The sequence below is a fragment of the Strongylocentrotus purpuratus genome, unplaced genomic scaffold (assembly GCF_000002235.5).
Source record: "Strongylocentrotus purpuratus isolate Spur 01 unplaced genomic scaffold, Spur_5.0 spur5_scaffold_10, whole genome shotgun sequence".
NCBI classification, from domain to species: domain Eukaryota; kingdom Metazoa; phylum Echinodermata; class Echinoidea; order Camarodonta; family Strongylocentrotidae; genus Strongylocentrotus; species Strongylocentrotus purpuratus.
In genome coordinates this window covers 2,134,994-2,159,218 of record NW_022145595.1, presented here as the reverse complement: position 1 = coordinate 2,159,218, position 24,225 = coordinate 2,134,994, and the positions used below count along the sequence as shown (strand labels likewise).

Sequence of the window (24,225 nt, the reverse complement as noted above, 5' to 3'; positions counted from 1 at the left end):
TCAAATCCTCTCCGATGGACTTGGTAATGAGGATTTGCCTTTAAAGGGCATGAGCGCACTGACTTGGTTTCGAACATGTGATCTCCTGGTTATGAAACCTCTGCTGTACCACTAAGCTATTGCATTACTCCTTCATATACTTCAAAATTTCTTGATGAATATTTATTTTTCAGGAGTTGTACAGCGTTGCTAGTCGAATGCTAACTGGTCCTATAGGATTTGTCCATCAGTATGTAAACATGACGGATGTGACCGTGCATTACAATTCAAGCTTCAAGGTAAACAAATTATTTCTTGCTCTCAACCCAGAATTTAGAAAGAATAACAAAGATTTATTGATCAAATGATATGATTATAGCTACGTACATGTAATTGTGCCATACACTTTGCTAATTTCGGGCAAATGACAGGGAGTATGAATTTAGGAACAAATGAAATAAGTTATTTTATCTGTGAAGTACTTACCAGTGTTTAAGAGTTCTCATGCAATATTGGATTGATGTATTAATCATGTAAGCACTTTATAAGTAACATTTTTATTATTATTATTACAGGTAAAATGAATAAATCTATGCCTAAATTGTTATCTTTTTTAATTAACTACCTCAATTTTTACTTAATAATTATATTTTCTTTATTATTTACAGGGGAAAACCTGCAAGCCCTCTATGGGTTACAGCTTTGCGGCTGGAACAACAGACGGACCGGGAGCCTTTGATTTCACCCAAGGTAAATTAGATGTACAGTTAACAACTAAATTAGTCATATTCTTATCCTGTTTTGTAAATGTTTAAGCATGTGCAAAATTAATTTGTCCATATGTTTGTTTCTTGAGAATGTGACATATCGAAGCTTACATCTAAAAGTAATAAAAAAGGCTCTTATTTATTCAGTTCTCTTTTGATTCTTGAGTTGAAAAAAAAAAAATCTATCAAAACTACACATCAACGTCCCTGTCCCTGGTACCGAAACAGGTTACAAATGAAGACGGGAGCATAGTAGAGGGTGATGTCAGTTGAGTGAATTCTCTCATCTTTACTTCCGTCGTGTTTGCGAAAGTGCCCTATTCTCTAAGGGAGGGAACTATTTGGAGCTCCATGAAATAGCTGACCAATCAGAATCACTTTCCCTTGACGTAACTATCTCTCTGACCTGGCTGTGGTCCTAACTATTCAATAGCCCTTTTTATATGTTTCTCTTTGACCTTTGACCTTTGACCATTAGGAGTCACAGAGGGCAACCTGTTCTGGAACCTTGTAAGGAATGCTTTAAAGAAACCCTCACCCGAGCTCATCGCCTGCCAACATCCTAAGCCAATCCTTCTGGCTACAGGAGAGGTAAATACAGAGCTTCAATCAATCAATCAACCTCGCAATTAAAGGTTTATGATGTAAACATGCAAATGCAAATACTAATGTACAAAAATCAAACTGCAAGGATATTTGAATGTTCTGCTTTAAGAGCAAAGCAATCGAACTTGTGACCTACTTCAGGAGCAGAGTTTCAAAAGTTTTGAGGTATCTTTGATTGACAGGTTGTAATTTACACAGAAAACGCCTGAAATGAACTTTGCACAGGCAGGTGTAAAACCATTACCATGTTTACACAGTGACTCGGCTCGGGCAGGGTCGAACCCTACGAAGAGGGCAACTGTGATTGTATTTATACGGAAACAAAAAAAGGCGAGTTGACACACCCGCGGATCACTGGAAATTAAAAGTTGCCGTGGTGATAGCACTATATTTAGCGTTGCTTAAATAAATAATTCCATTCTCGTACAGGGTATATAGTGAACATAGGTCCTACAGTCAATCTAATGAGCATACATGTACATGGTGTAAGTAGAATTTCACTACCCCCAAAAGAGTATTATTACCTAGGAAGACCGATCGTAAGCAGAGGCAAGCAAGGACAAGAAGAGCTGAGTAATGACCTATCTAGCTAACATGTAGCTAGCCGGGTTCGACATGGCTCACGGATCACAGTGATTACGTTTACATGACATAAAATTGCAGTGTTGAGCACGGCTCGCTTGTTGAACCCCCGAGCCGAGTCACTGTGTAAACATGGTATTCGTGGCCGAAAAATTGTAAACAAGGAGGAATGTGTAATGTACAATGAAGCTGAAAGCTTGTATTAACCTGGGCTAGGTTAGCTTTATATCATGACCAAGCAAAGTTGACATTTTTTAATTTAAAATTTGAATTACCGTAGTCATGCAGTTTATATGTTATAAAGAATGAATGGAAGAAAGAAAATAGGAGAAAAAGAAGAACAAGAAGATAAGGAGAAGAAGATGAAGAAGAAGAAGGGGAAGGAGAAGAAAGAGGAAGAACAGGAAGGAGGAGGAAGAGAAGGAAAAGAGGAAGAGGAATGTTTATGATTCTTGGTTGTCCTACCCATAGACTTGCATGAATTTCTTTCTTTTAATTTTGAGTTCTTTGTTAATTAAGAACCTTCAACTCCCCCCCCCCCCCTGTGAATTTCCTTTATCAGATTTAAAAATAAATTTAACACCTATGTTTACTTTTGTTCTCTCAGATGAACTTTCCATATGAATGGTCACCTCACATTGTGGACACCCAGATTCTTCGCATCGGGGATTTCGCAATCCTTGCTATACCTGGGGAATTCACGTAAGGAAATTTGCAACAAAACCATGTTAATAAATCCAATAAATTGTGTTGCAACATCATCTATTGCTGCTGCTGTCTTGCTTGCTTGTAACATAGTTTGAGATGTTTATGCTAAATTTTCTTTAGTAGTCAATAATAATTGCTTTCATTTTTACTTAAAGGGATCCGGTAACTTTGTCTCAGATTCTGAAACAAAATCCTGGATTTAGCTCATGCTGCAATGATAATTATAAACCTTTAAGTCAGTCAGGAACCCCATGACTTTTACAAGCCGATCGCCTGTCTGATTATCAAGATATTTATGATTGGAAATCGAAACCAGATTTTGCGTTTTTCCTAACAGTTTTCATAACACAGACACTGGTAACACGTGGGGCCGTGCATCTCAGATTTAACATTGTTAAACGATACCTTTAAAACACTTCAATTTTAAACTTTCACATTTTTATGCCTCCGTTACGAAGTAGCCGGAGGCATTATGTTTTCGGGTTGTCCGTCCGTCCGTCTGTACGTACGTACGTACGTCCCGTTCTCGTGATCGCGTTATCTGAAGAACCGATTGATGGATTCCTGCCAAACTTTGGTCATGTATGTATCTTGCAGAGCCGATGAACTGATTAGATTTTGGGGTTACGAGGTCAAAAGTCAAAGGTCACAGGGCTCATTATGTATGCAAAAACAGCTCGTGATCGCGTTATCTGAAGAACCGATTGATGGATTCCTGCCAAACTTTGGTCATGTATGTATCTTGCAGAGTCAAAGAACTGATTAGATTTTGGGGTCACGAGGTTAAAGGTGAAAGGTCACAGGGCTCATTATGTATGCAAAAACAGCTTGTGATCGCGTTATCTCAAGAACCGAGTGATGGATTGCTGCCAAACTTAGGTCATGTATGTTACTTGCAGAACCGATGAAGTGATTAGATTTTGGGGTCACGAGGTCAAAGGTCAAAGGCCACAACGCACATTATGTATGCAAAAACAGCTCGTGATCGCGTTCTCCAGAACCGATTGATGGATTCCTGCCAAAATTAGGTCATGTATGTTACTTGCAGAGCCAATGAACTGAGTAGATTCTTGGTTCATAAGGTCAAAGGTCAAAGGTCATGGGCTCATTATGTATGCAGAAATAGCTTGTGAACACATTCTCATTAGAACTGACAGATGGATTACTATTTAACTCAGGACATCTTGCAGAGCCAATGAACTGAGTAGATTTTAGGGTCATGAGGTCAAAGATCAAAGGGTCATACATGTATATGTATATGAGAAATTGCTTGTAATCACGATATTCTGAGAACCTGTTAATGGATTACAATTGAACTTGAAATCGAAAAATGTGTTCTGTTTTGGTTTGTAAAATTGCTCTATGACGGAGGCATCATTTTCGACTGCGTGCAGTCGAATTCCATCTAGTTTTTTTTTCATATGAGAATGAAAACACATGAAAGAATACATCGTAAGATCATTGAAAATCAGAATATCAGTCATATCCAATTTGGGCTGCAGTTTAGCCTAAAAACAAAGTTTGGTACACTTAATAGAAATGGCAACTAATTGTAGCTGTCTTGTTTGTAACATAGTTTGAGATGTGTATGCTAAATTTAGTAATTAAACAATGTATTTGCTCAGGAGGTAATTAGAGGCAAGTATTTCTTGATGTCTATTTATCTTCATGCTCATCATTTTGCTGTGTAATAACAAATATATATTCTTATTTGGTATAAATTCTTTACAAATTACTTTCTGACTTTCAGAACAATGTCAGGAAGGAGAGTAAGAGAGGCCGTCACCAAGGTAAGTTGCATAAAGCTTTGATGAAATGTGTCACTAAAGGAGATTACTTTATTGTAAAAAGTAATAAAAATGATGTTCAGATGAATGCTACATTTTTTAGTATTTATTTATTTATTTATTTATTTATTTATTTATTTATTTATTTATTTAATTATTTACTGTTTTATTTAAGCAGGGTTGTCTCTTCAATAAACAAACTGCTATCTCTGAGGACCCTGCTCGATAAAAACAATGCATATCAAATTTTAACAGACTTGATAAGTACAACTTGCACGCTTTATAAAGAAACATACAAAACAAAGATTATTAATACAAAAATAAATAAAATAAGAAACTACAAATACAAAATTGTAAAGTGTAACTGATTATAAACATATGGTATGAAAGAAACATCCACCTGATAAATTATTTTATTGTCCAAATACTTACTGATTACTGTTATTGTAAGGAAAATGATGTAATAAATGGTATTTCTTTTAAATGGAAAGAAAAAAAATAAAAATACGGGAACAGTATTATTGATAAATGTTCTTATGTCCTTGTCTTACAGGAGATGATTGCAAACGGAGCCTCAGCTAATGCTACAGCGGTAGTAGCAGGATTGACCAATACTTATAGTGACTATATTGTGACATACGAGGAGTACCAGGTATGAATGAAATCATAACATCACAAAAAAAAATTGGGGCTTGATAATGTTTTATACCTTATTACCAGTATGATACTTGTACATATGTTCATTTTATTTTCAACAACAATAAAATTGCAAAAGTACAATTAAATACAAAAATCCTGTAAGGCTTTGAAGCACCTAACTTGTTGAAACTGTATGTCTTCATATGTTCCATCTACTTGCACGTTGGTATAACAATAACGATAATGAGAAATAATAATATTCAGCTTTTATAGAGCGTTTAATACAAGTGACGATGTAAGACAAAATGTGCATAACGTGTATGCACATTCTCCACTCCCTGGCCAGGCAGGTATTATTTTACAGACGCTCACAACGCTCACATTAACTTTCGCATCCTACCGGGTACCCATTTAACACCTGGATGGAGAGTGGCAAATGAAGATTAACGTCTTGCCAAAGGACATTAGTGTCGCGGCGGGGCTTGAACTCCGTACCTTGTGATCTGCAGTCGCGTGACTTATCCACTAGACCACAACACCTCTACATCCCTTTTCTTTAATGAATTTGAATAACCATTGGAGTTGTTGTGTGGAAATGGTGCACTCGTTTGTGTGAATGAATCCAACAACTGGGATGATAATGATATCTGTAAAGCGCTTAGAAGGTATTCTGTATTAAGTGCTATATAAGTTCAGAGACCAGATTAATTGTTACTATTGTGAGCGTCTTTTAAAAGGTGCCTGGCAAAAAACAATTACGAAATGCTCCCCAAGGAGTGGAGAAGATGCATACATTCTGTGCAGCCATTGCACGCAATCCTGAATCAGATAAGCGGCATTACTATTTATGTTGAATGCTGAAGATTTCAAAGATGTACAGTCACTATATTTCTTGGTGTAGTTGTCATCATCACCATACCATCATCATCCTCAGCATCCTTATCTTCATCATCATCTCTCTCTCTCTCTCTGTAATATAATCTACAGGTGCAGAGATATGAGGGAGCTTCTACGATCTTTGGGCAGCACACTCTGCAAGCATACATCAACCAGTTCAGAAACCTTACAACAAATATGATGCAGGTCAGTCAATAGCATGTTAGCCAGTTAGTTAGTTAGCTAGTTAGTTAGCTAGTTAGCTATTTATTTATTTATATATTTTTTCATTTATTTATTTATTCATTTATTTATTTATTTATTTATTTTATTTATTTATTAATTTATTAATTTATTTATTTATTCATTTATTTATTTATTTGTTTGTTCATTTATTTATCTATTTATTTATTTATATATTTATTTAATTATTTATTATTTGATTAATGATTATTATTATTTTGTTGTTGAATTTATTTACTTATTAATGTATTATTTATTTGTTTATTTATTTATTTATTTTTGGTATGGTTCATCAAAGAACACTATCTGATCAACATGAGAATAAATAAACAATAGCAGTAGACTTGAAATAGGCAGTTACGATCATAATACATTAAACAGTATACTGCGTGGAGAAACAAACAGAGGTTTGGAAATATAAGCCAAAGGCTTGAGATGTTTCCACACTTATACCATTCAATTAACATATATTCTTAAAGTGATACAAACCTACTAAACATTCTAAATACTAAAAAAATAATACTAAAATATGAAGAAGAAAAACAAATCAGCCTAAAAAACCTCCATCCGGCAGGTGGAGGGCAATGACTTGTCCAAAAAAAGAAGAAAAAAAGAAAAAGGTTTAAGTATCACACTCTTCAGTGGCCAGATGCAGACACACATGAGTTGGTCTGCAACTGGCCAAATGTATTTTAAAGTGACCTGTTTCTTGAATGATGCGTCTATATCAGGGCTTCTCAACTGGCGGCCCGCGCGCCACTTGTGGCGCTTGCGGTCAGTCGGAGTGGCGCACGGCTGTTCCAAAAGCTTAATAAAAATATATTTAAAAAAAAATCAAAATTACAGAAAGAAAAAATTATAAAATCATATTCTAAAAATTAAAAAACTCAGCAAAATCAAAAAGTCGTAGTCGAAGTTCAGCCCAAAATGTAAGCAAGCCATTTTGTTTGTTTGATTTTCACTTGATTTTGACATTTTCCGTGTTTATTGCACCAAAATAACTACATATGAATTAACTTCCAGTGTAAATTTTAGCCAGGAATTGTACTAATTATTTCACATCAGTATGAAATTATGATCAATGTTTTATGGAACAAAATGGTGTTAAAAATACCACATCTGGGCCTTAAAAAAGCCCTAAAATCCACTAGCTTCCGAGGGCTTTGCCCCCCTAGACCCCACAAGGTATCGGCTCGGTCGCTACGCTCTCTCATAATACAGTCACCAAACATACAGGTTGGCACTTCAACCTCAATAAATTTTTGTTTTGGCACTTCTAATAAACTAGATGAGAAGGCCTGGTCTATATTGTTGCTTCAAAACTGCGCATCTGTAGTGATGATGTGCGTATGTAGTAATGACGCGTTGGCATGTCTGATTAAGTAAATATAGGGCGTGTCCACTCTCCCTCATCCTTCCTGAGCCGTAGATGAAATGAGGCCTTTACTGCGCATGAGCAAGAAAGTGACACTTCCTTTTCTTGCCTGACTGACGCACCATGGTGTTGATACAAGAGGTAGTAGAGATGTATCAATGTAGCCTTCTTCAATAACGAGATGTAGTAGAGATGTATCGATGTAGCCGCCAGCACGTCTTTCCGCTTTATGCTGAATGGGTGCGTGCTGCATCCCTTTATATCCACAAAGCGGACGCAATTCATACCCACCGCATGCGCAGTGAACGGTTTGCATCCGATATACATTTGCTCGGCATCCCTTTTGTTTCCGTTAGGCGTACGTGATGCATCCGCTTCATGCGCTATGCATCCGCTCTTTCTACTATGCGTCCGCTTCGCAATTATCCCCGGTAACCCCTTCAGAGCTGTCATTCACTTCCATCCGCTTTCATCCGCTAGTCTTCTGATGAACATCCGTTTAACATCCCGCTACATACTACCCACGTCCGTTATTTTCCATTCTGTTTTCGCAAATTTTCGCCAATTTTGTCCATTTCTGGAGCGGATGAAAACGGATGGAGCCACCCCCTAAATTTTGCTCGTCCGCTGTGTCCTTTATGCATACGTTTTGTGTCCATTGGCCAGTGGGACTGGGCCTTTACATTAAAGAGTTACAAGACAGTGAAAATACCACCAGCGGATACCTGAGGATTACCTAAAAGTATTTCCATTCTGTCAAGAGGTTCTCCACGTCCGCTGGTGTTAATTTAAGAAGTAACGGTAAAATAAAATAACATAATTCAATTTAATGTAATTCATTTAATGTAATACCTGAAGGGATCAGAGATCCGGGCGTAGAGACCTCTACACCACCCTGCTCGAAATTCCAATACCTACATCAAAACGCCCTCTCAATGGGAGACTGCTCAAAGAGCAAACCTCTCAGCGCACTCAAACAGGGCGATATAGAGGTGTCCGCACACAAATTCCTGATCTCTTCAGGTAAAGTATCCCAGAACCTAGGAAAGGCATAAAAGCATGAAAATTTCAGAGCATTTGATCTTGCAAGTCGATGGTTGAAGAAAAGACTATGGGAGCGTCTTGAACTGGGAATGAGAAGAACATAATCGGGTACATCATGACAACTACGGATGCATTTTACAACAAATGACACTGTCAAATAAATGAGACGATGATACAAGGCTGTTATGTCATGTGTGAGGCTTGCATATCTGTCTTGTTTTTGTTGATGTGCCTTGTCAATGTTTGTTTCGAAGGGGACTGTGAGTCAACATAATCCACATAATTTTATATGCTTGTATAATACTTTGAATATCAAGGCTATTAAAGCTAATACATAGTACATCCCCTAGCAGTGGAAATATTACAAAACATTTTCAATTATAATAATGCTACTAATAATAATTTAAGATTTGTATAGCGCACATATCTGCCTATAATGGCACTCAAGGGGTACAAAAAGATTCACTACTAACGATTCAAATACAAACAATAAACAAATTAAAGTTAACAAACTAATAATAAAGCAACAAATCAATTGACAAATGCAAATTACAGATTCAATAAGAAATCAAAATGACAACAAATATGTTCATGAGAGTTAATCATATGTTTCCTTCATAAGTTAGGTCTTTAGATTCTTATGGAATAGTTCAATTGTTTCGCTTGATTTAATGTATGACGGGAGTGCATTCCACAAACGTGGGGCTGCTACAGAGAATAGAATAGAATAGAATAGAATAGAATAGAATAGAATAGAATAGAATAGAATAGAATAGAATAGAATTTTATTGTCTTCTTCCAAATAATGAAGAAACTTTCTTTCCAGGTGATACATACATACAGTACAAATTTCACAACTTGTACAAAATTTATAATATAAATACAATCATACCAAAATATTCAAATGCATACAAAGAACAAAACGATGAATTAAATGGTGGATATTTCCTGAACGCAGTCCAAGTCTGGAAGATCTCTTCTCCTCCAGTAGATCTGACAAGTACAAGGGTGTCTGGTTGGTTTTAAATTAAAAAAACAGGGAAAGTACCTTGTCTTTGCCTTACAGGCAGCCAGTGTAGGTCCTCGAGAACGGGAGTGATATGATCAAATAACTTTGATCGGGTGACAAGCCGAGCCGCAGAATTTTTGACCTTCTGCTGTCGTTTGATGAGAGTGTTGGGCAGTCCATTCAGGGTACATTTGAACATGTCCAATCGTGATGTGACAAGTGCATGGACTGCCTGTTCGTGGCATGTGGTGTCAGGTAATCTCGGATCGACGAATGTGCCCAATGTGATAACATGCTGATCAGACGCAGCAAGAGATTTGGGGTTCCATTGACATGTTGGAATCCAGTGTTAGACCTAGTGAGCATACTTTGGAAGCCGGACTAACACGTGCCTCACCAACTATGAGATGGGGAGCGATGACCTTCTTCATCTGTTGAGAAGAGCTGAAGAAGATAAATTCAGTCCTTCTCCAGTTACTAATTTCTGATAAATAAATGCACACTAATTCAGTAAAGTTCATATCTTCCTTTCCATTTTACACTAAATTTTTACACATTTTGGGGTCTAAAATTACCTTCATAACTTTCCCTTTAAAACTATTTACTTGCACTCAGGATAAGACTCCACCACGAGGTCCCATCCCAAAGAGTCTGATTGATGATCAGGTGTCCTTTCTTCCACCGGTCTTCTTTGATGAAACTCCCATCGGAAAGAGCTTTGGAGAAGTCCTCACAGATGTCAGTGGCACAACTTTTAAGAAGGTGAGTTATAATCATGATATCCTCTCATCCTTGTTGCCATTTCAGACAATTTAGTGTTGATTATATAAAGATTAAGTTTAGATTATTAAAGGGATCGTTTAACAATGATAAATCTGAGCTGCACGGCCCTACGTGTTATCAGTGTCTGTGATATGGTGTAATATTGAAGCCCTAAAAAAATTGCGCTTCAAAATGATCAAAGAGTGCCTCAAAAAAGTAAAAACCTTTGAGTGACCGGTTTTACCATACTCGTTTTCCCCAATAGACTGTAGTGTTATGAAAAACGTTTGACAAACGATTTTCAAAATTTGTGATTTCAATCATAAATATCTTGATAATCAGACAGGCGATCGGCCTGTAAAAGTCATGGGGTTCCTGATTGACCTAAAGGTTTATAATAATCATTGCAGCATGAGCTAAATCCAGGATTTTTGTTTCAGAATCTGAGACAAAGTTATCGGATCCCTTTAATATGACTCACTCATTGATTCATGAGTAATGTGATGTTTGAAGTTTGTTCCATTGATTCATACTTGATTTATAAACCTTGTAACCATGTGAAGAACAAAAATGTCCACTAATTCTGGACAATTTAAAAAATCAAATCAAACCAAATCAATACAAAAGAAACATATTTTGTATGTATTTTGTTGATCCTGTGCATCAGATGAATTTTAAACAGCCATGTCGGGTCAGAACATCAATTGTTGAATACATTATTACATTCAAATCCATAATATGGTGTTATTGCATGTTTAGCTGTGCAAGATTGGCTCTGTATAGTGAACCTGTACATTGTATTGTAGTTTTGCATGAGTCAGTTCTGCCAATGTTCATGATTGTGATATAAATAAACTTCAAATATTTGAGGCCCTCTCTGAAGTTCTTTGTATCAAAAGTCCAGCTACCTCTTACTCTATAATTTGGAAAGCTGATGTAATCATGATGAAATAGTTCCTTCACAAAGTTATTTGCATACACAATTTAAGTGCATGTCCTTCTTATATCTCACACATTTCTGACACTTTTACAAGGATTATCAAGATTTCTTGCAGTGTAAAAATATCAAAATTTAAAGAAATAAGAGTGTTCAGTTCAGTTCAGTTCAGTATTTATTTAATTCCATAGTAAAAAAACAAAAACGGTGACATCAAAATATTACTTTTACATAAATATGATTAACATAGTACAATATTGACAGTAAAAACAAACAAATAGGAATTAGGTTGCTGTATAAAAACCCTAGAGGGTTTGTCTGGACAGCCACCTGAAAAAAAAAACAGTATAGGAATCATACAAATGATATATGGTATTTGAATAAACAATAACAAAAAATAACAAAACAAAACAAATCAAAGTAGAACATAAGCAAAAACAAAAACATACATGTAGACCGCACAACCCTAAACAAATTTGCATTGTGGAGTAATTGAGTGTTTTTATGATATAAGATTATTAGAAATAAGATATAATTTAAGCTTTCTTTTAAATGAGTTCAGGCTATTAATAGAAGTAATGTCTGACGGTAAGGAATTCCATACAGAAGGAGCTTTGTGTCTAAAAGAGTGTAATTCATATTGTTTTGTAATAGCAGATAAATAATAATTCATTTTGTTTCGAGTATTATAATTATGAACTGAACAGTTTAAAGTTAACATAATGCATAAATTATTGGGTAATAAACCAAGCTTGTGTTTAAAAAGTAGTATTGCATTAAAATAATTATTTAATTTATAAATGTTCAGTATGCTTAACTTTATGAATAAGGGTTTAGTATGTGCCAAGTATGAAGATGATGAGGCAATTCTAACAAATCTCTTTTGTAATATAAAAATGGCTTCCAATTTGGAAGAATATGTATTAGCCCATACAACATTAGAGTATGATAAGTAGGGCAGGACTAAAGTATTATACAATGTTATAAGAATGCATTTTGGTAGGATATGGCATAATTTGCTGATGACACCGATATTCTGTGATAACTTCTTTCTGACATAAGAGATGTGAGTCTTCCATGATAAATCATGATCAATGTAAACACCCAGAAATTTTGTACAATATACACGTTCAATTGATGAATTATTGAGTTTCACAACTAAGTTTTGCAAAGTACTATACTTTTGTTTCTGTTTCACAGTATAAAATAACATATAATTTGATTTATCTATATTTAATGTAAGTTTATTGGCATTAAACCATTTAGAGACCTTTAGTAGTTCGTTATTTAAATTAGTTGACAATGATAAATGATCATCTGTTGAGTATAAGATATTGGTGTCATCAGCAAACAATATAAATTTTAATATTTTAGAACAATTTGGGAGGTCGTTGATAAACAATAGAAATAACAAAGGACCTAGAATCGATCCTTGAGGAACACCAAATGAAATATTAGAAGAATCTGAAATGACATTGTTGTAAGACACAACTTGAGTTCGATTATGTAAATAACTTTTAAACCATGAATAAGGTAGTCCTCTAATACCGTAATAACTTAATTTATGTAACAATATTGAGTAATCAATTGAATCGAATGCCTTACTCAGGTCGAGAAAAACACCAACTGTATATAATTTATTTGCAAAAGAATTAACAACATAATCATGTAAGTCAATAAGTGCCATTTCAGTAGAAACATTTTTCATAAAACCATATTGAAATTCATTTAATATAGTATTTTTATACAAAAAATCAAAAATCCTATTATACGCCAGCCTTTCTAATATCTTAGAAAAGACGGGAAGAACAGATATTGGTCTATAATTTGAAATATCATGGATATCTTTTTTTTTGTAGACAGGTGTAACTTTTGCTGTTTTTAATTTCAAGGGTACTATTCCAGATGAGAATGATAGGTTGTAAATGAAGCATAAAGGCTTCACAATACCATAAATAATTTTTTTCACAACAAGGGGACTAATGTCATCAATGCCACTACTACTTGATGAGTTCATATTTTTAGTAATTTCCAATATTTCAGTTTCTTTAACAGGTTTTAAAAATATGGTGTTGTTACATCTTCCAGATAAAAAATCAACAAAGTTATCATCTTGTTGTATAGAATTAGCCATAGAGGCTCCTATATTTACAAAATATGTATTAAAGTTATTAGCAATATCCTTTTCATCATGTACATCTATTCCATTTATAGTAACATATGATGGTAAATTCTTCTTACATTTTCCAAGTAATTCATTTATCATATTCCATGTTTTTTTCATATTTCCTTTAAAGAGCTGAAATTTAAGTTTATAATAGTTTATGCGTGCACAACGTAATATTTTAGTAACATTATTCCTGACCTTGACATATCTTTTCTTATTGTCATCAGTACAATTTTTCCTATACTTCTTAAACAATTTATTTTTTAATCTTATCTTTTTTAATATGCTTACAGTTATCCATGGCTTTTTAATAATTTTTCTTGTGGTCTTACTGTCTCCCATTACAAATACATCATCGTAAACTTTGGATAACATATCTATAAACATATTATAAACTTCATCAGTATCTGTACAGTTAAATACATCACTCCAATCAACATTATACACCTTTTCTTCAAAAGCTCTAATAGTACTTTCATTTATACGACGAAATTTACGAGTAGGAGTACATTGTGCATGAAATTTAAAGTGGGTTATTTGAAAAACTGGGAAATGATCTGTAATATCATTGTAAAATAAGCCAGAAAGCACATTTGATCCATAGTTATTAGTAAGAATATTATCAATTAAAGATGAGGATGTCTCTGTAACACGCGTTGGCTTATCAATTAAGGGCACAAAGCTATTCAAATGTATTGCACTCAAAAATTCATTCACAGAAGCATTATCATGATTCAGTAGATTAATATTAAGATCTCCCATTATATATACATGTTTATGTTCGATATTCAATTTTTCTAAACAAGACTGAAGGTGTTTATTGAAATCCATAACTTTTGATTGAGGTTTTCTATAAATAACACCGACAATAATATTTTTCCCTCTAGGAATAACAATTTCTATAAATAAAGACTCATAATATTCAGAACATTCTAAGATATCATGTCTAATATCAAAATCCAAAAGATCAGAAATTAACAAACCCACTCCACCTCCTCTAGCATGTTTGCGATCATTATGTATAAACGAATATCCAGGTAGGTTAAAAGTATGTGGTGTGTTTTCATGGATCCAAGTCTCTGAAAAGCCATAGATGGAGAAATCGAAATTAAGAGAAAATATAAAATCGGATATTGCATCAAAGTTTTTAGACAAGCTTCGAGAATTGAAGTGAATAATACTAAAATTTTCTTTGAATTCAAGTGCTTTTGTTAAGAAATCATCATCTAAATAATATTTACAGTCCAAGACATCAAGATTATGATCCATGTCATCAGAGTAAACATCTTCAGTGTTTTGGAGATTATTTAAAAGTTGGTATGGGTAAGTATTGACATTCCTTTTAAAAAGATGTTCAAATGCGATATCATCAGTATTATTAAAGGCAAATATGTTATGAAAACAAGATGGAAAAGGACAATTGCAGAGATCCTTTTCTACAGAGGTACATACTTCAAGACATTTTGATTTTGTGTAAAAGCTATCAGATTGAGAACAACATATGTGGCAAGATAGAGTTTTAGGTTCCACTATACAATTACATATAACACAGAGCATACCTAAATTAAATTAAAAAGAACAAACAAAGCAAGCAATGACAACAACAACAGCAAACAAATCAGGTATGACACAGTATCCATTTGGAGTAGGTGGATTACAGTCAATTCATTGTTACTAGAGCCATTTACGAGAGGCAAGAGTATACCATGACGTCATTTGTCAGTGAGTTATTATATGTTGAAGGTCATTATCACAGGTGATGAGTTTTGTGATACTTTTCCCTCCACTTGCAGGAATCAAGGCAATTATTCGTCCATCCGAAGACCATGCAGATTGTACCCCTTGGGTACTGCGTGTAGTTGCAAGCAATTTCTGATTCTTTGTCGTCAAATCTTCCACAATTGATATTCCTGTATTTTTTAGCTTCCTTCTTTTTTCTAATATTTCCTTTCTCTTTCTGTAGCTTGTGAACTTCACAATTATCGATCTTGGTCGTGGCTTCTTTGTTTCCTGTCGAGGATCGGATGTTGCAGTACTAGTTCGTCTTCTTGTCTATTCATCTTCTTGTCTATAGCATTACTCACAACAGATGTAAGAAGGTCATTGAACTCTTTATTCTTCAATAGGTCTTTTATAACCAGACAAGTTACAGCTGCAGTTTGTCTGGTATTCAAAGGTGAAAGGCATTAAATGTTGAAATTTAAGCAAGAAAGTAAATTAACCATGTGCATCTTTGTTTCTTGTGATTATTATCATATCAGGGATCAGTTGTCCAAGCGGTTTTTCAAGCTGGTAACCCACGGAATAATCTGAGAGTAAGTCAACGTACATGTATTAGACATTGAAAGATAGGCATCAATGTGTAACTGCAAATACAAGAGCTGCTAACATATATGAATTACAACAGCTGTGTTTTAAATTTGATTATATATCTCTCTTTTAGTATGTTGAACAAATCTAGTCATGTGGTTGGTCGAAATTGGAGTCGTGATTTTAGCCATGCCAGCAAAGAAACAAACTATTGCCAGTTGCTCCAGTAACAGTCAATAGTTAATGAGAAAGATCCCAGTTGCCCGGGTAACGGGCCGCATAGTTAAGTTTTGCTGAGATCCCCATTGGTTTACGTGTAAAAAGTTTCTTTTTGCGAGTCAAGATACCATACAGTGTGTGTGCTATTTCCGAATGATCATAACATTCAGGCAACTTTCCAGCGAAGAATAACAGACAGTGTCTCAGATTTCATGTGATTTTTTAACCAATCTTTACTCAAGAAAAGGATAAGGCAAGAATGCTTTGTAGATTTTTTTGTGAATTCGGTATATAAAAGATGTATGGACTGCTTTAATATATTCAAGGCATAGCTGTTTCAATACTGGCTCTTGGGGACGTTACATCCTGCTATGACCCGTTGAGCCTATGGAAACAGCTATGCCTCTCATAGCAGTCAATATATTCATACTATAAACTTATGAGAAGACAGATTATGACTACCGTATTATGATGATGATGATGTCATGGAGGTAAACCATCACAGTCTTATTGTATGAAATCTCACTAGATGTACATATACAGTTGTTTGATGAGTGAAAGAAATTATTTTCACAATATGATATACATGTTTTTATTAAAAAATAATAGAAGAAAAAAAGGACATGAAAATATTTTCAGAAATAATTCCCTTTTGGGTTATATCATTATTTTCTTCATTGTAAAATGACCAGAAATAGTATATGTCATGGACGTGTTTACTCTCCTTTTTGAAAACTATACAATAGTATAGTATTAATGACTGCTTTGAGAGAAATAGTTGTTTTTATACGCTCAAGGGAAAGTTAAAATTGTGCTATTGCCCCGAGGCGTGCAGAGGGCAATAGCCCAATTGTTACCTTCCCGAGAGCGTATAAAAACAACTATTTCTCGAATATTAAAGCAGTCATTAATACTTTTATATGCCGAAAACAAAAGAGTATACTAATGACACCACCTTGGCCTTTCTCTAGTTTATCTGCACGGTTGTTTTTTATGAGTGTATCTTTGAGAGTAGACTAGATCTAGATTCTAGTCTAAGCAAGATATTTTTACAATTTTGGGGGTGGGCCGGCCCTGTGGGGAATAGAGAGAAAAACCTGCGCTTTCATATGACACCTCACTTATTGAGTATCACCTTCAGGATCACAACAGATAAAGGTTTGAATCTCGAATTGAAAAAAAAAACTTGACTTTTTTTTTGCATGGTCGAGCAATGCACGTAGACTGCATAGAGACTGCATTGCGTGTAATCTCTATGGGAAGAATATAGCACACAACATCTGGTGCGCGATCAGACACCCTGACAACTAGATCTATTTTCGTCTATGTCTATGCTGGTACTCCATTTTCAGCAACTAAACGAACATGTTTATGGATAATTTCACGTACCTTTTTTGTTGTTCTTGCTGTCAGCGAGTCTTGCATTTGATAAGTTGAAATCTTGGGACAGTTTCTTTAGCCATTTTTGTCTTGTTTGGAATTGTCTTGTCTTGTATGAAAATACCTACCAATTATTCGCACACGTACGGTATCCTCGATCGCTCAAACCATTTTTTAACATGTAAACCTATGGGGTAACCATGTAGACTGAACTATTTTTTCGGTAACCATGGTTACTGGGATTTTAGAACTGTTTTAACCATGGTTACTGGGAATTTTACAGAAATAGTTAAAGTTTATGAATGCAATTTCGACCAATCAGATGGCTGGATTTCTTAAGTGAGGTATATAATGTGCTTTGTAACATGTGATTTTACTTTCAATCTTAATACAGACTGGTGAATCATTCATGACTGTTGAATACCTGGACCCTACCAAGCAAACATGGACGGTTGTACACACAGATGCTGACTTCTGCACCAGGTTTGTGGGAATCTTGGTAGAAAAATAGATGAAATTTTTTCAAAGCTTTAAGTCCTTTTACCTCTATAAAAGTTAATTGATTCGTTCATTTGAAAAAAATGAATAAATAAATAAGTTGGTTCTTTAGTACACGAGAAAATGCAGGTGTTAACAAATATTGAGAATCTTCAATGAGTTTCAGAGAAAGAAAAGAAAGAAGAGAAAGAAGAAAGGAAGAGGATGTAGGAAGAAAAAAGATTGAGAGTCGAGAACGCTTTGCGCGGGAGGGGGGGGGGGAACTAAATTCAGATAAGGATTAAGAGTCGAGAAGGGTACAACAAATCGTCTTCTTTCTCTCCTAATTTAATGATACATCTAAGCTTCCGAGCTTCGCGCGGGAGGGGGGAAACTGAATTCAGACAAGGATTAAGAGTCGAGAATGGTACAACAAATCATCTTCTTTCTCTAATAATTTGATGAAACGTCAAAGGAAACTCCCCCCTCCCTGCACCCACACCTCTAGGGAGCGTGCTTTGCACGCTTTGTGTGCTCACTACCGCCCCCCCCCCTAAAATAACATCCTGGCTACACACTTCCTGCAACAGAACTCAGCTTTCCCTTTAAATTTGATCATAGTCTTTGTGAAACACCTCCCTGGTACTACTACAGTAGTCCATGGTGCTACCAAGAGATTTGTCATTAATGGATGAAATAAATGGATGATTGTTGCATGTTATACAGGGCGTATTTGAAGGAATCACCCCTTGGGACAATTTCAGGAGCCTTCTGCTTCACCTATTACATAATCCAAATACAATTGCTATGGGTATTGAGTTGAATTCTGTTATGATCACGTTATGTCATTCTCTCTCATCTTTCTTCTCTTCTGACCAGATTCATTTGGACGCGTACAAGCACGTTGCTTGGTCACAGCGAGGTCACCGCCTATTGGGACATCCCATTGGACACACCTATGGGCACCTACCGTCTCAGGGTGTTTGGAGAATCTAAAGATATCGCACAGAAGATCAGTAGCTATGAAGGAACGTCTTCACAGTTCAAGGTTACTCAATAGATTGACAAGATCAGAGACTCCAATATCCCTTTAAGTGTTCCTATTCTCCCACTTAACCACTTATTCAAGGCATAACTTTGTCTCGAGTCTTCATAAAATGTGTTATGTGATTAAAATCAAATCAAATGCAAGAACTACCTTCACAGTTCAAGGTTACTCAATAGATTTGAAAGGTTCAGAGACACCAACTCCACCCCACTTTCATTTCTAAAAATCTCCCTTTGTTCTATTAATCGTTTGAATCCTGAATTCTCTCATTCCCATAAACTTAACATGGAATCACTTGGTCCCGGTAGTGAGCGGGTAAAAGGTATAGACCAGTTTTGGAAACACCCCCCTCTCAAAAAAAGAAATGGAAGCTCTTATTACCAATCATGTGAAAGAACATGTTTTGACTAATACATGATGATACAAAATAGATAATACACCCGTGTCGCGCACGTGTGCGTAGTCCCATATTCATCTTTCTGTGAACAGTGCTTGTAACTTTAGGAAGACTGGGCCAAATTTCTTATCATTTTGATGATTCTAGAACCTTGCAGTACACACCAATACTTATATGCTAGATGATCAACCTTTTCTGATCGATTCCACAACGTTTCTTTCACAATGCAATCGCATGACCAGAACTGGTCTTTATCTTTAAGGTAGCATTTCCTCCTGTTAAACTGTGTGATCTCCATCATAGGGAATAAAGTGATAGAATTAAGGTTGGCAATATCTACAAGTACTATCAGGGTTCTATTGAATAACATGTAGATGTCAAGTTTTGGAAAGCTTTGGAACTGTAGTTGCAGAAAAATAGAGAAATAAAAGCAACATAAAGGTAATTCTTTCACTTGCAGTTTTGAGTAGACAAATCACATTTGTTGTTTTAGGTCTTAGAAACTTTGGTTGCTTTTCCACCTCCTTCTCTCTCTCTCTCTCTCTCTCTCTTTCTCTATTTATCTTGCCCTATTGTTATATCTCTGTCTCAGGTGCATACTAGTCACTCTTTTGCCACATGCAATTTTGCACAAAGCAATGCCACCAATTGGCAGAATTATGCAACACAATGGTCTTGATTAGCTCAATGACAGCACTTTTAAAGGTACTATGTCCCATTTGCAGGCCAAAAAAATGAAAAGGTTAAATTCCAACTGCATTTGAAAGGTAATACTAATTTAGAACTTCCCTAAAAAAAGGGGGGGGGGGCCTGAAAATGTCTTTAAGTGGGAAAATAATGACTATTAGTCGTCGAATCGACTTAAGAGCTATAGAGCTAGTAAGCAAATAAATACCATTGGTGAAGGTGATGGGACAAATTATCACTTCCGAGGCGATCTGGATGTAGCTATTTTTCCGAAGCGAAGCTGAGGAAAGATAGCGTATACATTCTGATCGACCAGGAAGTGATAGTTTGCCATCGCCTGAAACCAAAAGGTGATTATTTGCTTTATATTCCACATCTAAAACAATTTAACTACAAAAAGAAAAGGATGTGTATGCATTTACAAAAAAGACACCTAGGCCCAAATTCACGCCAAAACACATTAAGTTTAACCCAACCCCTTGAGGGTACGGTGCGCGCATGTGTTTTCTTTAATTGCGCTCAATGGTAATGCGCGCTTAATTATGCCTGTTTTAGTGCGTTTTTGGATAATCTTCAGTGAAAGTGCGTTGCCTGTGTAGATAGTACCTCTATCTTCAGTGAAAGTGCGTTGCACTGTGTAATGAACTTTTTGCTTCTCCCATCAGTAATGGGCAAACTATCTTTCATCACATGCTTTACTTTTGACCAATCGTAGAGCAAGATTCTTAGTATGTGGAATATAATAAGTAATAGTCTGATTTTCAGACCATTGTACCGAATGGTTGTACGTTTTATGTTTCAATCAGATTCAATCAGACTAATTTTGGCCATCACAAGAAGTGGGTTATTGATGTAGACAAATGCTCATGTACCCTTTACAGCTCATTTTATGTATGTTATTACCTAAGAAGAAAAAAAGCCAGTCAGTCACCCAATAGTGTCTGACAGTGAAGTCTAGCAAGTGTATGGGTTTCCTTGCATAATTTCAATATTAGGACACTGCTAACGTTTAAATTTCACAGATAGGACATACATAAACATATATGTATTCATAATTCCTGCAAAGTTCTACAGAATTTGATGTTGGCTGCAACAGAGACATAGTATCTTTAATATTGGTAGAGATTAATCTTGCACTGGAAACTTGAAGCCTTTGGTATTATGTATCTATCTCATGATCAATAAAGTGTAGCACAGGGAGATTAGTTTTGTACACGTAAATTTCAAGTGTTGAAAAGATTGGAAACTGTTGAAGAAAAGGAAAAAATATGCTGGCATTTGTAGTTTTGAGTGAACAAATCACAATCGCGGTTTAAGCTTTAGAATTCTTAATGCACTACCTCTACCTAGCAAAATATTTACTTAACTTGTGATTTTGTTTTTATTTTCAAATATGAAGAATTTGTTGAGGCATGTTACTTATCGGGAATACAAATCTTACATTACTCATTGTACAAGTATTTCCTTATCAGAATCATACCAATTATGGTGATACTTTCTACATGTTGTCAAAACATTTTTATATTTTACATAATAATAATAATACTAAAGCATTTATTAGGCGCCATCAAACTAGTAAACTATTCTGAGATGCAGAGGGAGATTATTACCCTGGCTTTAGCACGGCTGCCATTTAATACTGGGCTCTAGCGTTTTAAGGAATTAATTCCTGCCAGGTACCCATTTACATCACCTGGGGGGTGTTTCACAAAGATCCTAAGTAGAACTTAACTCTAAGTAGGACTTAAAAATTATGGACAGCCATTGGAGTCTTGAAATGAAATATATTCAAAAGCAGAAATTCAAGTATTTTAGACTTTTTATGAATTCCACATCCAGAACATGAAATCTCCTTGGTGATAGACAATATGAATGATTTGAATAAACAATTAATGCCTTTCAAAATAACTTTTACAAAATATTTTCAAAGATGCTAATGGCTTTCCATAATTTTTAAGTCCAACTTAGAGATAAGTTCAACTTAGGATCTTTGTGAAACACCCCCCTGGGTTGAGTGTGGCATATGTAGTAAATCTTTTAATTGAACATGCCCTGTTATTCTATTTCTACAAATGATAATCAGTTATTTTCTTATCCTTCATATGTTAAGTCTTTTGTTTTATTTTCCTTAACTATTGTTTTTATGTGTTTCTTTGATTTTTCAGATTTTTTCAAAATCCTAATTAATTTAAATTTGGCATGAGTTCCTCAATTTTTCAAAAGCATACATGTATGTTATTTTTTAGTCCAATATATGGGAAGAGAATTTATTGAATTTCTATGTATGATGTGCAATTATTTTGAAGAATACTTATAAGAAAGTTATGTTTCATTTAGTGTGGTATTATATTTATTTGATGTATGCAATTTACAACCATTGTAAAAGAGGAAAAGGAAAATATAATTCTATCACGGTTTTTAAAAATGGTTCATGGTGGAATATTTTGTACTATAATTATTTTTGTACTTACTTTATAAATAATTTATTGAAATTTAAACAAATGTTTGTAATAAATAATGAAATTTAAATGGATATCTACCAAATTTGCTCGTCTTTTTTTAACTTTGGTGTTATAACTTGAGGTAAGTAAACTTTGGACATTTCAAGTCATGCTGTTTGATGTGGATCCAAACTTTTATTCACAAATTTTACATGCATTGTGAACTTCACAGAGAAGCCTCGCTTTTAATCATTATCTGATCATTATTATCTTTGAAGATGATATTAACTGTACTTGGGTATGAAAAAGCATAAAACTTGAATATTTACCTTCTAACGAGTTGCGATATGGGCGTCCTGAGAAAATCATGTTAATTTTAATTATGTAGTTTTTGAGTCCTATATCGGTATTTTTGAAAAAATTGTATCTCTTTATCATTATAATATTCCAAGTAAAATAACGTGAAATATAATCTTTTGTCAGTTATTACTTTATTTTTAGTAGGTCAATTGCGGAAATACACATCTTGGGGGGGAAAATGCTATGTATAAATGCCAGTAATGCAAATATTGAAGATAAATCTTTCATCATAGCCCATAAATAGTCAAATATAATGCTGAATATTATATCTTCGTTAAATGTAAATAACACTAAGATACTAAGCTATTGGCTATCATTATAACTCAGTTCAGTTCATTTATTTCAATCATAAAACCATATACAACATGAGACAATCATAATCTTACAATTCTGGAATTAGGAAATTGGAGACTAAAAGGGAAGTTTAAAAAACTTGTAAGTATAATAGTCCCCTGACATAAATGATAAATAACAAGATTACATGGTTATACACGTTACAAAAACAATAACAATATTAATAACGAGGGAATTTTCTTAGTCCCAAATCTCTGTTTTCGAATCTATTTTTCTCTGGATGTGACAAGATTACAATTATAACAAGCTAATTTCCTTGATCTCAATGAATTTGTTTTGTAATCCGGCTCCACCGTACCTTTAACTATAGGCACCCTCGAGCCTACTCGCATGACGATCACAATTTCACAAATTGAGGTCATATCCAATAAACTCCAATCTGTCGTGTCGACACCTCGCCCAAACGCGGGGAATCTTCAAAGTCTAACCCCGGGGGTTCGTTGTCAAGTTTTCATTCATATGTTTAGCGTATACCATATAAATATATATATGGAGAGAGATAAAAACAAAACCCTTTTGTTTTTATTCTCACTAATTGAAAATGATGTGGGGTTGAGCTGAGCAGGAAAGGGTTAAGTGATGTTTGGGATTAGTATCAATCCATATAAACACAAAATCAGAGTGACTATGTACTTTTAGCATATTTTGAGCATAAGTTCAAGCTTGAAAAAATGTGATATCAAATTATTTGTTTTGAGTGCATTGAACAAATGGTACCATTCCACATTTTGTTTTGCTTTGTTTAGTTCTACAAAACCTCCAACGTTAAGCAATGCCCGTCTACAAGCTTGTTTGATAATGGAAGGAATTGATTAATTCGGTGGTATTAGATTTAAAGTTAAAGGCGGATTGTGTTATAAATTCTTGCAAAATACCCTGGACATGTTGAAAACCAGCGCAAAGGTCCATGGGTAATATGATTACACGGTGGAATGTCTCTTCGCCGGTGAGGGATCCTAGTTCAGAGGTGTTCTTTTCAGATATTATTATTTGTACTATGAACATACCTAACTTGATTTATTTTAGTAAGATCTACGTTAGGAGATCTTTTCCCCGACGTTCTTGGACAGA

The 24,225-nt window shown here is 34.8% G+C and overlaps 1 protein-coding gene across 1 annotated transcript in view; it reads left to right on the top strand.

Annotated features, from left to right (window-relative positions):
• Positions 1-20,095, top strand: part of LOC576884 (neutral ceramidase) — a 31,365-nt gene extending 11,270 nt beyond the window's left edge. Inside the window, exons 9-19 of the mRNA XM_030979071.1 lie at positions 174-278; positions 648-729; positions 1,225-1,337; positions 2,542-2,636; positions 4,393-4,432; positions 4,983-5,081; positions 6,056-6,151; positions 10,231-10,377; positions 15,743-15,796; positions 17,785-17,873; positions 18,747-20,095. Of these exons, the coding sequence (XP_030834931.1) occupies positions 174-278; positions 648-729; positions 1,225-1,337; positions 2,542-2,636; positions 4,393-4,432; positions 4,983-5,081; positions 6,056-6,151; positions 10,231-10,377; positions 15,743-15,796; positions 17,785-17,873; positions 18,747-18,927 (1,101 nt within the window). The 3' untranslated portion in view covers positions 18,928-20,095. The remainder of the gene's footprint in view (positions 1-173; positions 279-647; positions 730-1,224; positions 1,338-2,541; positions 2,637-4,392; positions 4,433-4,982; positions 5,082-6,055; positions 6,152-10,230; positions 10,378-15,742; positions 15,797-17,784; positions 17,874-18,746) is intronic.
• The last annotated feature ends 4,130 nt before the right edge of the window (positions 20,096-24,225 follow it).